General features: G+C 42.8%; 1 protein-coding gene across 12 annotated transcripts in view; it reads right to left on the bottom strand.

Moving 5' to 3' along the window:
- Positions 1-1505: 1505 nt before the first annotated feature.
- RHOBTB1 (Rho related BTB domain containing 1) overlaps positions 1506-16800 on the bottom strand; it is a 260530-nt gene continuing 245235 nt past the window's right edge. For 11 of the 12 annotated variants that reach the window (XM_042908130.1, XM_042908132.1, XM_042908131.1 and 8 more), the window contains 5 exons: positions 15930-16048; positions 9954-10104; positions 7055-7143; positions 4210-4315; positions 1506-3688 (listed from right to left, as the gene is read on the bottom strand). In XM_042908130.1, coding sequence (XP_042764064.1) covers positions 3519-3688; positions 4210-4315; positions 7055-7143; positions 9954-10104; positions 15930-16048 — 635 coding nt within the window. In that variant the 3' untranslated portion in view covers positions 1506-3518. Of the gene's footprint in view, positions 3689-4209; positions 4316-7054; positions 7144-7165; positions 8296-9953; positions 10105-15929; positions 16049-16800 lie in introns of those variants that run through there. The other variant, XM_042908139.1, reaches the window with a different exon arrangement.

Consider the following 16800-nt stretch of genomic DNA (forward strand, 5'->3'; position numbering starts at 1 on the left):
TAAGAAACACAACAGATGAACATAGGGGAAGGGAAGGAAAAATAAGATGAAAACAGAGAGGGAGGCAAACCATAAAAGACTCTTAAATACAGAGAACAAACTGAGGGTTGCTAGAAGGGAGATGGGTGGGGGGGGGGAAGGGTTAAATGGGTTGATGGGAATTAAGGACACTTGTTGGGATGAGCACTAGGTGTTCTGTGTAAGTGATGAATCACTAAATTCTACTCCTGAAATCATTATTACACTATATGTTAACTAACTTTGATTTAAATAATAAAAAGAAAAGAAATAGCCTGGTAAATCTTTAGCTTGCAGAAAGGCATTCATTTCAGAAATGCTATACTCATAAAATAGTTTTGAAACTCAGGATTCATTTTATTTTTTCCTCTGACTAGTAGAAGTCAATGTCACAGTGATGAAAACTGAATTTTGATAACTTATATACCATAAAATGGAAACAAATGTGAAAAAAAAATTCTTAGCAACACTGAATTCTTGCCTTTGAATGTCCATAAAGAAAATACTTGAGTTACCTCTGAACCAGTAGGATTTGTGGGTATTATAATGCCAATGTTGAAATCTTTGATGATTTGCCAGGCATTCCTCTGGGAGAAACTTAGATCAGTGCTTCCTATAGGTAGGACTTCATTGGTATATGTTATGTAAATGGTGTCATGATATGGACTACCCACCTTTGAAAGGTGTGGGAAGGTGTTGGAAATCTCACTGTCTTTTCTCTGCAGTTATTTTGTATAGTTGTCAACTCCTTTCCATGGAGTTATAGGAGATATGCCACTCAGAAGAGTGCTGCTATGAGATCTCATTGGAGAGCCTTCTTTCCTCTGAGTTTGGGTAGACATTATACTAACTAGAAGTCTAGAATTATTTACAGATTTTCCCATAGTTTTTCTTAGGTTTGCTTCTAAAGAAAAGATTGATCTTCATAAGACCAAAATGCAACCTTTCACTTAATTGCTGGAAGGATTGTCCAAACCCAGACTATAATAAATCCATTAGGGTAGAGACACCATTTCTTTTTTTCTTTATGTTTATTTATTTTGAGAGAGACAGAGAGAGCACCAGCTGGGGAGGGGCAGAGAGAGGGAGAGAGAGAGAGAATCCCAAGCAGGCTCTGGCCGTCAGTACAGAGCCCAATGTGGGGCTTGATCTCACAAAACATGAGATCATGATCTGAGCTGAAATCAGGAGTTGGACGCTTAACTGACTGAGCCACCCAGGGGCCCCCACACCATTTCTGCTTTTTCCAATGCTCTGTCATGTCTAGTGACATAACTGTATTATCCAAGGACAAAGAGCTAGATCCCTCATTTGGCATTTGATTGTCTGCTGGCAATACCAAAAAGATGACGGTCATTAACATGCCTTGTTATGGAAGCACACACAGCCCCCATGACCCAGCACCTTTATCATTTTGACTTTTTTTTTAAAGCTATTAAAATTATACACATGATATTTTGGTAGTCCTTAAAAACAAAAAGGAGGCATTTTATAGCTAAACAGTTTTATTGGCTTTTTGTGAAATAAAAAACACGAAAACAAACCACCATGGTTAAAGGCCATAATCAGCATCAACCAAATGAACCAGCCACTTGGTTACAGTAGCTGATGACAAACACTAGTGGATATTATTGCTTATTCCCCAGGTTCATTTACATGTCCATTATATTTTGGCAAGATTACAATCACATGGGAGCTTTGGTTGTATAAATTCAACTCTGACCATTCACTAAAAACTCAACTGTTGCCATTTTATGGTGGGATATATGTCAAATCGTCCTGAGTCTTGACATTTATCCTCTCATTCTGTCTCCTTTCTCCTTCTGTTAATGCTTTACAGCCCCACTGACCAAAAGTTAAAGTAAAAGCATTTACAACCATCCCATCTCTACTCTAGTGCCCTCTCCTTTGTCATGAGAGGGTGATGCATTTCTGGGCCTCTCCAAACTCTTGTATCTGGTGTGTATCCACTGCCAGTAAATAAATGTCCATCCGTAATCTGGATAGATTTTCAAATGCATATGGTTGTCAACACTGGGTTTAGACTCAACTCTCTTCTAACTTCCGACAACTAGAAAAAAAATCAACAGCCTTTAGCATCAGTAAGTTGACCTCTCAACAAAATAAGCCCTAGCCCCCGCCATACAACATCCCATGGCAAGTATGGAGCTGTCGCCTTAAGATGCTCTGTATGAGTGCTGTAACGTTTTAATGTACAGAGAAGCAATGATTGACTGCTTCTATAAAGCTCCCCTGCTCAATGCTTTCTATTTTAACACTGAAAACTCAGAATGACAAAGGGTCAGGACTAACTCACAATAGCACCATTTCCTAGACTCTTGGAATAAGATTCCTGTCTGCGTTGGAGAATGTAGGGACCTCAGACGACCCAGCCTCCAGCTTTGCGCTTTCATAGGCCCCGCTGAATCTCAGTAGGGGTGGGTCGTCTGCCTCAGCCTACTTCTACAGTGGCATGAATTTTCCCTGGGAAGAGTTAAAAATGCGTGTCTTACAAAGTGAAGTTGGCTGCAGGTGAGAGACCTGAGGAAGCCTGTTTCGGTTGGTAAGACGATGGGACAAAGTCTGGAGATCTTTCCCTCGCCCATCTCGATTCAAGTCACTAGAGAATCTGCATGCAGAAGCATGGCAAGATCAAGGAATACTGCGTGACACAAACCCGAACACAGCAATCCAAACACCAACACTCTTACGGTATCTTTTGTATTCAGGTCCACTGGTGGGTTTGCCCTGGATAATGCTGGGATTTAATAAGCCCTTCTAATGATTATAAAGATTATCCTCTTGAATCTGGACATTTTAAACAACAGAATATTTGATATCACTGTATTTTACATGGCACATATAACCATATAATTACTAGCACTTACACGGCAAATATTGTAAATACACATTCTTGGAGTTGACTTGGTAATTATACCAATGTTATTCAGCAGAACAAAGATTCAACACTCTCTAACTTGCGCTTGGGGGAATTTCATTCCAACCCTTTACTTTACAACGAAAGGATAACCCTCTAATTATGTAATAATGCTTGGTGCTCATGTGGGCAGAGAATCACAGGGTGACTTCATGGTTAATTTGTGGCCTGTAAAATAAAGTAATACATAGTATTTTCATTTCAACAAAATACAAGAGACCATATAAAAATATTTTCCAATTTGGAATTTGAAACATGAAAGCTGGATTTTTTTTTCCTTTGTATAAAAACAAACAGAATAACGGACTAAAGTTTATTAAGCCTTCTAACAAAAAATATACATATAGGTTTAAGGAATGCAGTGAGCGTCAACTTCCCTTTTTGTCCAGGCTCATTGATGGGGAGGCTTGTGCTCTGATCCCAACAAAGATAAATGCACAAAAGTGGAGGAAGATCAGTGCCTGAAACCTGAACTACGACTTATCTCTAATAATAGGACTAATTTTACAGTAGTGCTTTTAAAAGTGTGTGTCAGATTACTGATTTTTGTTTCTCTTCCTCCTCAGGCGACTGCTGGAGATGAATTCCAGAAGCACCACTTCCGTCTCGAGTGATGTTTATTTAGTGCAATGTCTTCCTTCTCTCGTTCCCTTTTCACGCGCTGGTAGTGGTCTTCTTCCTTCAGGTACCACACAGGGGGCCAGCGGTGCCGCTCAAAGTATTCCTGGTTGTCTGATGAAGGAAAGATGAAGATGATAATACTCTTGGTTCATCGAATGCTTCTATATTCTAGGTTCTGTGCCTAATGCTTCTCATATATGTTCTCTTATATATTCTCTCAACAGCCTGGTGTGTAGGACCATTTGCAGATAGTGACAGGCAAGTTTTGAGAATTACCATCACTTGCCTGAAGTAGCCGGGCACAGAGAACCTGAACCCAGGACCGCCTGACTTCAGAGTGTAGGCTTGGCCCTAGGCATGCCCCCCTAGACAAGGACGAGCAACAACCTCGGCAGGCTGTGCAGCAGGGAACCCCGATCCCCACTCCACCCAAATCCCTCAAGGATGAAGTTCTTCAAAGAGAATTCCCAACCCACAAGTCCTTGTGTCATGTCACATGCATGTGACTGCCAACCAGTCACAAGGAATTCTCCATGAGCTGCCTGCTGCTCATGGACCTTCCCAAGGGCACAGAGGTAAATGCTTCGGTTGGAGGCGATGAGAGCCGGACACATAGGGACCCACAGTCTCACCTGCAGATTTCGATTTGATTTCCTTGCGGAACTTGGAACAAACGCTGTTGTAGTTGGTGCAGATGTGGTGCAAACACCAGGCGGCCAACTGGTGGGCGTTGTGGAACTACAGGGAAGTGACCAAAAAGGGGGGGGGGGTGTCAGACTCTGCTTTCTAAAGGGGGGGGCACAAAGAATAGGAAGCCATGAGAGGGGTGAAAGAGATAAAGGGCCCGTGTGACTAATTCAGTAAACCTCTTGTTTTGACTACAATGTTTTGACTTTGGCCATGGTTCCAACGCCAGCCAAATACAGTGTTTGGCACACCCCTTCCTTGCCCCTGTGATAGGCGCACCGAAAATAATCACCATGCCAGATCAGAAGCTGAGAGCGCGCCTTATCTCCCAGCCTCCCCCATCGATGGCCCACTCTCGACAAATGACCGTGGCCTCAGGAAGGTGCCAGCCAGCAGTGGAGCAGGGACACCAACTCTGTTTAGGGAAGCCTCGGCCATGGAGCACTCTATGTCGCATGTCAGAGCTCAACTTGCTGGGGCTGAAGATCTGAAAGAGGAGACTGCAGAATGTGTAACTGTCCTATACCTGTCCTTTGGTTACCTGAGAAGAGGGGGTGGTGTGGGCAGGGTGGCAGGGAGTTGACACTCACAGCATCTCCTTTCTGAGCAGGTGCCTGGGGAGGTAGCAGCTGAGGGAGCTGTGATCAGAACAGACTTCGTGCTCAAAGATCGACAGTCACCTCCCCATTTCTCCCCAAATTTGGCAGGTCTACTCCACACCCCACACTCTGTCAACGTCTTTCTCAGACATCCATTCAGTTTGTTGGTCCTGAGGTTTTTTTGATTGGGTGAAGCCCCGAAAGTGACAGGGTGCTTCCTCTCTACCCACGTCTCTACCGTGAACAAAGGCCCAGAAGAAAGGCAAAGTCCTCAGAAAATAACTCAAAAAATTCTGAGAATTGCAACCCCAACACTATAGACAATTTTGGCTGATGCTTCCAACTTCTCCTGATATCAGGTTTCTTTTGGAAAGTAATATTAGGGCACTGGTGTCCTGGAGTTGGCCTGCACCCGCCCAAGGGAGTCAGTTGTGCCTATTTCTTCCCTACTCTGAGTTCAGCAATTTCACGTTGTTAAGGTGGGGGGATTTACACCATGGAAACTGGAAAATGCAACAACAGATCAGGGTCTCACCTGTCCCCAGGCTCATTGTGAAACAAGCCCAGCATGCCACTAGGCTAGGGTCTAATGAATGAGCTAAGATATGGAAGACGCCATCCTCAACTCTTCCTGCCAACGCGTGTCAGGGCAGGGACACAGAGCAAATCAACACAACTGCAAATCATTACCTCAATGGCCTCGCCCTATATGGAATTCTGGGTCATTTCATTTTTCTCCAGGAGGAGTATTTACTGGAGAGAGCACAAGTTGTAAACTATGCTCCAGACCTGTTTCAAAAGACCTCAGATTCCAAGTATGCACAACCAGTTAAAAAAAATTTTTTTTAACATTTTATTTTTGAGAGACAGAGAGAGAGCGTGAGCAGGGGAGAGGCAGAGAGAGGGTAAGACACAGAATCCGAAGCAGGATCCAGGCTCTGAGCTGTCAGCACAGACCTTGATGTGGGGCTCCAACCCACAAACCGTGAGGTTATGACCTGAGCCGAGGTTGACCCCTGGCCTACTGAGCCACCCAGGCGCCCGTGGTTTTGATGGGAGCTTGCTAATCCTACTGCAACAGATGTCTGTTCTTGGTTTTAATTGTAACCTCTACTAGGCTGTGTTTCCCATTGGATTTTAGTAATTCATGCTTCTATTTCTCTCACTGCCTATGATTGCCCCATACCATTTGTAGCCACATGTCCTTTTGTCTAGGGTGGTGTATGATATGTGGGGAGAAAATAAAAATACTTGTTGCATGGTAAGTTACAATGAGCAGGTTGCTGTAAAGTCCTCTTCTGCCTTTTCCCCTTGGGAATCCCAGCCATCTCGGCCTGCTACTTCCTTCCCCATTCTCCCTGAAACCACTTCCTCTCCCTTAACTGAGAAGGATCTAAGACTTAGTAAACCACCGCCCTAACACAGAAAGGGAGCGAAAACCAAAGCCAGTGGGCTGAACAAAGGACTGAAGAATTTTTTCTTAGTTCCTCCGTAAACTCATTGTCAGTGAAGTCTATGCCAGGGACTAAGCATCCCGCATGGGTGCCTTGTACTGTGAGAGGGCTTCTACTCTTCACTGCTCTTTCTTGGACATTCTTTCCCACTTGATTCTCAAAATAATCTGTAAGGTTGACAGGATGATAAGGAAACTGAGGCAGAGTTTAGCTGTGTGCGTTGAGTAAGTTATGCATGACAAAGCTGGAGCTGGATCTTGGGTCCTCGCTGGAAGAGTGCAAGTGTGTACTGGGATTATGGAATCACAATATTGATATTAACAAATACTGATTTTGGAAAACCCCAGGAGAGCTGCAGTAAGATGTAGGGCATTACAGGGCTTCGTGGAGTTCTAGAAACTGTCAGATCTTGGCCAATATGTGTCCAAGAATTCAAACAAGGAGAGACAAAACCTTCCCCTATCATGCCCCACGTTGTTCTCCCACATGTGAAGCTGGTGCCTCGGGGGACAATGGGGCTGGCGTGGGGTAGGGTCCTTGTTGTTTTCTCAAAGGAAGCCCAGCAGGGTGAATGGTGCATGAAACGTGAAACTCTCAGATCTTCTCAGTGTACACAGGGCCCTCTGTGACTCAGTGGTGACATCTTTATTTAGACAGATGCAACAGCGGAATGTTTTATCAGCATTAAATGAACTGGTTGAACACACTGAAAAGGTGAAAGGCAAACTGTTACAGACCTGGGCCAGTTCCAAATAAGAGAGCACTTCCCCGTCGATGCCCACGCCGCTCATTGCGGCCTTCGTCAGCTCCTGAACAGCATACTGCTCTGGGGAAGAGACAGAACGGGAGAAAGTTGAACCATACCTTGTAAGCCAGACATCTCGCCTAGAGGGTCTGGTCTGGGACCACCTAACTGGAGAGGAAGCATGGGACACAGCTCTGGTAGCCATCTGAACTCAGCTCAGGGTGGCCTGTCAGCATGGGGAGTTCTGGTCTCCAGCCACTGTACCAACAACTGTGGGACACTCATTTGCACTTCTGAAATAGCCAGAGTCTTCCAGACCTTCGCTGTCCAGTATGGTAACTACCAGCCACATGAGACAAGTTCAACTTAAATTAAAAATAACTAAAATTAAAAATTCACACCCTCAGTCACACTGAAGTGCTCAATAGCCACATGTATATTGGGCAACACAGATGCAGAACATTTCCATCCCTGCAGAAAGTTCTATCGGATAGTTCTGCTCTGGAGAATCCAGCACCTTCATAGAATCCTCTAGACTCTCTGCTATCTTCCTGTTTGACAGTTTCTCCACTCCTATCACTCCAATTCTCAACAGTCTCTGACAGTGGAGGGACTGAGTATCAGAGGAATGGATCTATATGGGGAATTAAAAATGTGAATGCCTATGTCTGTCTCAACAGCTGAAGATGGGTGACATCTTTATTGCTCAGCTTCTTAGATTCTAAAGACTGGGGAGACCTTCACCCAGAGGTAACAAAAATATGGTTGGGAGAGCCACTTAAGCCTGGGAGCTGCGTCCAAGGCTTGGAAGCTGAATTGGGATAGTGGCTCTGAGACTGAACTGTCTTTGCCTCTGTTTGGGGCCATCACCTGCATTTGGGATTGACCTGTGTGGGTACAATCTAGGCTCCCATTTCTAGCTCCTTGATGTCAAGGTGCTTTTTTCATCTCTAGCCACTGCATCTATTCTTCTAGTCCAATAAACTGTCTTAATCATGCTTACCTTCTGTTCTGGCTCTATGTACATCTTAGTCAACGTGCCTCTATCTGGTCAATATGAGATCTAGGTTTGAATGGTTTCTTTGGCACAATCTTCCTTGGCTGGACTGACAAAGAACTATTTGGGACTAAATTTTCCAAAGAAGTCATTGGACTTTTTAATTTCAAGTTAATAGCAACATTTCTTGACATTCCTTTAACATGTAGGTTTGCAAAGCATTTTCACGCCACAAACTGATTTAAAAAAAAAAAAAAAACAAACATGTTCTAAACACTCTGTACTAACCAAACACTGTAAATGATTAAGGAAATTTTCTTAGGAAGCTTTATATTAATCATAATAGTAATGATAGCATTTAATAACAAAAGGAAAGATGCACAGAAGTCTGTCGTTTACCCGAGAAGCTCTCTTTGATTCAGTTCCTTTCATGGAGAAGTCAGTCCCATGTTTTCATCACCATACTTAATATTTAAGCAGAAATGGCATTATTTTAAGATTAATCACAAACCTTCTTCAGCAGATCTGGCTCCAAATTGGTTTTGACTATTTAAAAAAAATCAGTTCATCCTCAAAGGATAAATACTTGTAAAAACTGGATAGTCAAATGGTTCAGAATCTCTACCTGTGAAAAAAGGAACTGCTTCCTGCAGCCTACTACAGTTAGCATTTAAAAAATAAGTACACTCTGGGTGTACTGGTTAAAAATAGTTTTTAAAAAGTCAAATAGCAATGCTTCAACAATCTCTTTCTTTCTTTCCAGTGGGGGAAGAAGCAAGGCAAGGAGGACTTTGATCTCCTGGTAGAAACCTGGAGTCCAGAGAAATACATTTTCTTTTCTAAAGACACTGCCAGAAAGTCAAGTGCAGATAAGACCAGTTAGTTTGTTCCGACATTCATTTTCATTCACTTAATGATTCAACAGGTATTTACTGGGAAGCTAATATGCTCAGGCACTTTTCCGCATGAGGGGGACAGGCAGGCCAATGTATGAAACTGGCACTATTTCTGCCTTCACGATTAACAGGCATCAGCTAACGTAGTGACAAACACCCAGATTGCTAACTGACACCTGCAGTGAATGAAGCTGAAGGTTTACATTTAAAAAAAAAGGTATGTGAATATATATATCCTATTTAGACCTGTTTCAGCTTACCAGCCGAACAAATCCAGAAATGACACATAGATTTTGAGAAGTGAAGCCAAGTCCCCCTTTTTTCTTTCTCCCAAAATGCTCTTGACAATGTCAGAACATTTTCTAAAATAGCTTAAAAAAAAAAACACTTACATAATGCTTACTAGGTGCCAGACACTGTTCTGAGAACTTTATATATATATCTTAACTCCTTAATCTTCGTAACAACTCTACAGTAGAATAACATGGTCCCCATTCCAAAGAGAGAGAAAGCGGAGACACAGTGGTTAAGTGTGAAGTCATCTAGCCAGGAAATGGTGGAGTCAGGATCTGAGCCCGAGAAATCTGGCTCTGTAGCCTATGTTCTTAGCCACTGCCTCCTACTGCCTCTTTCTTAGAGACTGTGTCTGAGCACACATTATGGATAATATGGACACAATAGTTTTATTTCAAATTCCATGGTCCACAAATGAGGCAGAGTGCATAGAGCATCGGTCTCAAGAGCAGGGATCATGCATTACTCATCTTGATAACTGCATCACCCAACAGGGCCTAGCACAAAGTAGGTGCTTAAGAAAATATTTGTGGAATTGAATTGGGCTGATACATCTGATCAATTCCCACCACCCTGAACAAGACAGCCCTATGTTGGGTGATACAAAATTAATTTTTACTCCCTGGAAACGTTATTTTTGTTTAAGTGTAATTTTGACAAGCCTGACAGTCAGACGCTGCATGGCCCCCAGTCATCGGCCTTACCTGCAAGTGCAACCAAGTGTGGCAGGCAAAATCTGTTTGCCAAGGCAATTAATTCCAGTGGGTCCAGGTCCAAGTTAGGTGACAACTGCTTGGTATAAAGATAATCCAATACCGCTTGCATTGACATCTTGTTTATGTTCGGGAGATACACCTGAAACATTATTTAAAAAGCTAAGTTCTGCTGAAGAAAGCAGTGGGTACATTTTCAGGCTACACTGCTTATAAATATCCCAACTGCACGATTTGATATTGGCAAGTCTGGGACACTTGCTTTGAGGCTGTGTATAGAAGTCATTCACTATTTACTGCTTTACACATAACAGTGTGATTTGTAGATGACAAAAGAGTGGGGCTGCCTGACAAAGCCTGATTTGGAATTTTTAAATGGCTATTTGGACTTATAAATCAGACAAATGGGCTGTAAATGTATGATGACATTATGGGCTCTCTTTGCCAAGTACCTTATAACACTCTACTGTGGGGAAAGAAATCTCCTAGCGACGTGACAGGTGTTGGGGGGAGCTGCAAACCACACTGTTGCTGACACACGATAGAGCCCAGCTCTCTAAGATGTCAAAACGGAGGATGAGGAACCACCCTAGCTGCCACAGTGACTGGCTCGATTCCAACGTTCTATCGATAGCGGCTAACACAATATACACACTTCATTGTTTTTCCTATGACACGACCGCATAGATTCAAAATTATCGGAACATTATCAGGTATCAGTAGATTCAGAGAACCCAGAGAAATCCTTACCTGGGACATCTGGGGAATAGTTGGTTGGGCATCTTCTTTGTAGGATTTACCTAATCTGTCTCCTGAGTACCTGTAGTTGTTGTTGATATTAATACATGCTGGAGTTCACTAGAGAACCAAGGCATGGATCAATGAGGATGCACACTGCTGGGCAGCATAGAGACTCTAAGTAACTCTACAAGACGGACCCTGGCACAGTACAGAACAGTACCATTGGTCTTAACTACTGGAATGATAATGATAAAAATTGAAGGCTTCTTATACATAAGGTACTGTGATCTACTCTGATCCTTATATCCTCCCCAGGAAGAAGAGACTATTATTTTTGCCATTTTACAGGTATGGAAATTGAGGTTCAGGGAGGTTAAGTCCCAAATCCAAGGTCACAGAGCTAGTCAGTGTCTGGGATTTGAACTTGGGGAGCATAATTCTAAGGTCTGTGGTCAGAGCCACTGTGCAGTACAAGAAACCCTTCATGGCAAGGAAGCAAAGGTTTGTTTGGCTCACAGTATAATAAACTACTGTATTTCACTAACAGTTTTTAAGAATCAGATTTCTAAGTTGAGAAGGATAAACAGTTATAAACTTCTGATTTCTGGTGCTTAGCAAACCTCTATATACCACAGAAAGATGATTACATCTCTATTATACATCTAATCTCTCCCTCCTTCTCTCTCTCTCCACAATCTACATGGGTCTCATGGTCAATGCATTCTAGTGTTGTGGTTCCAGAATCATTTAAGCTATCTCAGCCTTCTATGTCATTCTCCTGCATGGCCACCAGCCACCTCAGACAGGGACTGTCCTTTCAGACAGAGCTTTCTCTTTATGTATCAGAGGGAAGGCCCAAAGAACTTCCCAGAAATAGTAAGAAAATTCCACACACACCCCCTTTCAGACATAGTCAATGAAAACAATTATGATTTGGTAAATAAGCTGTATGGGTTACTACCATCAAGGATTTAACAAAGGTCTTCATTTCAAGTTTCTAGGCAACCTCTACAGTAGATAGAACCTGGCAAGTAGACACTGTTACTGATGTGATTTTAAAATAAAGAAGCTGTTGTATTGTAATTAATTCCTATTCCAGTGACTCTAATATCAGTTGTATCTGTGCATATGCTTACATACATATACGTTTATGTACACATGCATTTATCTTATGCAGATCGTGTTTGGATTAGTACAATTTTATACATAATTGAAGGTTAAGTTGTGAAACTTTAAAATTTGGACCATTTTGGTAGTGAAGGTATGTACATTTTACAAAGTCCTAAGTGTGATAAAGTGTTAGTGATCATAAATATAAAAAGTCACAGAGCTTTCTGTGAAAACCTGCTCTCTCAGCTACGGGGAGGTCTGCTGTTTTGAAAACAACGGCTTAGATGCCAGGGCAAGAGGCTGGGAAAGGCCTGGGGGTTTGTCACTAAAATGAGTGTGACCTTTGACTAATCATTCTCCCTCTCTGACCCTCGGTTTCCTCATCTGTTACATGGGAGAGATTTGGAAGAGGTGATAACCTTCAGCTTTTTCTTCTTCACGGAGACTCTGGATTTGGAAGATATTCATATTACCTTAGCATTTTTTTTTAAGACTGTGTTCTAAGTCATGACAAAATGAACATCCTAAGTGAAAAGAAATTATTTCTAGCAACAAGAGATGACAGATTCCTGTAAGCAGCCCTGCCCCAATACTTTCAATGTCTTTGGAGTGTTCTGACATTTGATTAAAAAAGTTTTTTTTAACGTTTATTTATTTTTGAGACCGAGAGAGAGAGAGAGAGAGAGAGAGAGAGACAGATTGTAAGTGGGGGAGGGGCAGAGTGAGACTGACACAAAGAATCCACAGCAGGCTCCAGGCTCCAAGCTGTCAGCACAGAGCCCGATGCAGGGCTTGAACTTACAAGCCTCAAGATCATGACCTGAGCCGAAGTTGGAAGCTCAACCAACTGAGCCCCCCAGCTGTCCCTGGAGTGTTCTGACATTTATAATCATCTGTGGCTTGCTTTTTCCTTCTTGTGTAACATAAGGCAAACAAATTTTTGAAGTGATGGCTTTTTTTGGGCAAATAATGTTAAGGACCATTAGAGCAAATGAAAACAAACTAAAAACACGTTTAGAACACACACCATTCTCATGTTTCTTTTTTTTAAAGCCCGTTTCTGTCATTTCAACATTTATGTTTAACTGCATAACAATGGAGAGACTACTTTATAGAACTTTAAAAACAATATAAATAAAGCTATATCAGAAATGGAATTAAGAATTTTGCATCCTACCTGCTTAGGTAGCTTAGAAGAAATAAGAGTCAGCAAAGAGACTATAATGCTATCCTAAACTACGTCTCTTATTCCAGTTTCGTTGGTTTAAAATTTTAATTGCAAAGATCAGCTCAGACTATTAGGCTTATAATTAGAGACAGTCTCATAGAGGATGAGAAAGTTTTCCAGATTCAGAGCATTGCTTACTACAATTCAGGCATGCATTTTTAATGAACCACTTGCTGAGCACCTCTGGGGAGAGAATTATGCTTACTGCTACATTAAAAGTAATGAGAAAAATAGAAGTAAAATACAATGTCTTCTTAAATATTAAATGACAAAAAATGTTAAAGTAACGTCAACGGGTATATTTTATTCCTTTCTGGATATGTATGAGAATTCTGTTAATGCCAAAAAGAAAGAAAGACTGAATTTTGAGGTTCGGGAAGTCAGGTTTTCACAGGACAATAAAGAGTTAAAAGGTGGCCTACAAAGGACAGATCCCAAGTCATGGAATATTTACTGAGCATTTAACTGATGTTCCTCCCACCCCATGACCCCACTTGGCTGGTTTAGGAAGTGTGGAACTGGGTTTTTTTTTAACTTAGGGCTTTCAGGGGACAAAGACTTTCAATTACTCATGGAAAGAATTTAACAAGGATCCTCCAGGACAATGGTCACCGACATTTCTTGAGCTTTCATATGTTCCAAGCACCAAATTCCATGTTTTACACATGTACTCTCATGACTTACCTGCCCTCTGAAGAAGGTTCTCTTGTTATCCCCATATTAAAGATGAGGACACAGGTTTGGAGAGGGCTGGTCGCTTTCCCAAGGTCAAACTGAGACTAGAGTTCAAACTATATAACCATTATAGTCTACTCTGGAAATCAAGAGAAGGGGCAGATGAGGGCACACATGTCAACAGCTCATGGCATTCCTGATTCACTGGCTAAAGGAATTTGGCACAGACCTCCTGTTGCTTGGGTCCATGGTCTCTGTCTTCTAAGCTGGGTAGAAGCCATCCATACCTATTAGCCTCAGCTATCGTTCTAAGTGGCAAATGACCTAGTCTTTCTAAGAGGTAGTGCTAAACAGGTGGCCCCCTCCAAGAGAGGCTGTTAACCATAGACGAGTGCATTCATGTTCACTGCCAAGTTTTTGTTTTGGTCACCTCTCCTGCCCATTTTAATCTGGAGACGATTACAGTCCATTCTGGGAAGGGATAAAGGGGATTAGCATTTGTGAGGTCAGCTCTGACAGTGTCTCTTTGTGCCTGGGTTCCTGACCTTGATCAAGTTCTCTGCTGGGTCAGTAGCAGGTGCTCTGCCGCACAATCAGCACACATTTCAGTGAGCTGGACACATAAGGGAAGCAAGCCTCCGGGCTCTTCATCTCTGGAGATTACTGGAGCCGGTGAAGTGCCATTCGGATGAAGGCTTATTAATCGGTGGCTTCCCCAAATTTTCTTGGAAGTGAGAGTGAAAGAATATGAACACGACCGACATCAAAATAACACTAATGGCAGCGACCATTTACTTAATGCTCATGAGGATCTGCGAGTGTTGACTTTTGCACTTCACCACCACACTGTGGCTATTATCCTGCTTTCCAGAGAGGGAGGATGCCCAGGGCCACACAGCTTATACGTGGAGGAGCTGAGATTCAAGCCCTGCGCCCTTCACTGGGCAGCCTCTACCACGCTGGCGTAGTTTCAGTGACACGGCTCGGAAACATCTTTGGTGGCACAGGAAAGACTTCACTACTCACAGCTGCAGACCTCCGGGCTTATAAAGGCCGGCAGACAGCTAGCGAGGTCATCAGAACAATCCTAACATTTCTCCTCCCCCCACAGCAGACAGCCTTTTGCTGGGAGTTGGTTTAGGAGCAGCTGCAGTTTGTTCTGAAAGCGGGAGGTGGCCTAGTGACCTCCTCTGCCCCAGCCATCCCTGCTTGTGAGGCCGTGACTCTGCTTCCCTACTTGGGGATGCAAATGCAGGCTCCCGGGTCACAGTGGGAGTGCTCAGATTTCTGGTGTGAGTGCCCCTTTCGAGAAGTTAGCTCTTGTTTTCTCTATTTCTTTTAAAAGTGTGGAGAGATGCTGAGATCAGCAAAGCGAGCCTCTTAGGACAATAAACTTGATGGGGTGTCCCCCTTTAAAAAAAAGATGGTTAAAAAATACTTTCAGAACTCAACAAAAATGCTTGCTCTTCTAGACTAAAGTTAGAAGTGCTTGAATGGAATTTTTCTTTCTTTTCCAACAGGGTTTGTAAAAAGATGAACACAGAATGGTTTCAAGATACTGCTTACTCTGCTCTAAGAATATCTTTTATTCGGAGATAGGGCCAGCGTCTGAGAAGTGACTCAGTGGCTTCCACTAGACCTAAGCATTGACAGCGGTGTGTTCAGAGGAATGACCATTTGCTCCATTACTGTCTCCCTCCAGTTAACAAAGGCTTGGAGAAGACGAGTCGGGGCAGTGCCTCGGGGGATGCTGTAGCTCAAGGAAATGTCGAGGGCCATCCAGTGCACCCCTCATGGTGCAGATGAGAAGACAGGGGCACAAGGATGTGGTTTCTCAAGGGCCGTCGTCTGGTTGGGGGCTCAGCTGAGCCCAGGATGCGGGTAAGCAAAGAAACTTTTCACCACCCTGAACTTCTGGAAGACAGACTGCCCCAATTGCATGTGAGTTTGATAGTGTCTTGCTTGGTGACATTTGAAAAAAGTATAGCTGATCATGTTTTACAAATGACAGCAGTGACCATAAAAGGGTGATGCGCAGGTACCACTCAGGTGCTCACACACCACAAGTGAACAGTGGACCATGGCTCCCCATAACAGCAAAATTAAGAAGAGGGTGACCTCCATGGAAGCAGTTGAAGAGCTGAAGTCGTCTGGTTAACCAAACACACACACAGTCATAAAGATTCTACTTAGGCTTCTCGGAAGGCACATACCTCACTGTTGGCGCTTTCCACAAACGAGCCCCCAAACATGGCAGCCATCCACTTGCAGCTACAGATCAGCAATGGTTTGTGGGCACTGATGGCTCCATCATCCAACCTGAACGTCACATCTGCCCAAAGATCGAGGAAACATAACCATGAGCCAGCTTTGCTGAGAGTTCTACCCACAGTCACCAACCTGCGTCTCTTACTCTCTTTTCCGTGTCTCTACTTAGTGATTTGGTATCAACCACTACACCCAGATCCCCCTATGTCATCCAAGGATTGAGGAGTAAGTATATAAGATTACACATGAGATCACGACACAAATTCTCTGAATCACATGGTAACATAAAGGAGAGGAATAGTTTTTCTTCCTTACTATGAAAAATTTCAAACATACGGAACAGTGGAAGAAACAGTACAATGATAACTCATTTATCACACTGTTAACATTTTGCCATGTTTGCTTTAACTATGGGTGAATGAGTATGTGTGTGTGTATATGTAGTGAATATGTGTGTATGTGTATATATAGTGTGTAAACATTTTTTTAAATGTTTATATTTATTTTTGAGACAGAGACAGAGCCTGAGTGTGGGAGGGGCAAAGAGAGAGAGAGACACAGAATCTGAAGCAGGCTCCAGGCTCTGAGCTGTCAGCACAGAGCCCAATGCGGCACTTGAACTCATCAACTGTGAGATCATGACCTGAGCGGAAGTCGGACACTTAACCAACTGAGCCACCCAGGTGCCCCTATGTGTGTAGACATTTTTAACAGCATGACACTTCTAACTACTTTATCAAGAGTTTTCTAAAAATAAGAATATACTTCTAGATAATCGTATCATTATTACTCCTAAGAAAATTAGTAATATCATCG

This window comes from Panthera leo, chromosome D2 (assembly GCF_018350215.1).
Source record: "Panthera leo isolate Ple1 chromosome D2, P.leo_Ple1_pat1.1, whole genome shotgun sequence".
NCBI classification, from domain to species: Eukaryota; Metazoa; Chordata; class Mammalia; order Carnivora; family Felidae; genus Panthera; species Panthera leo.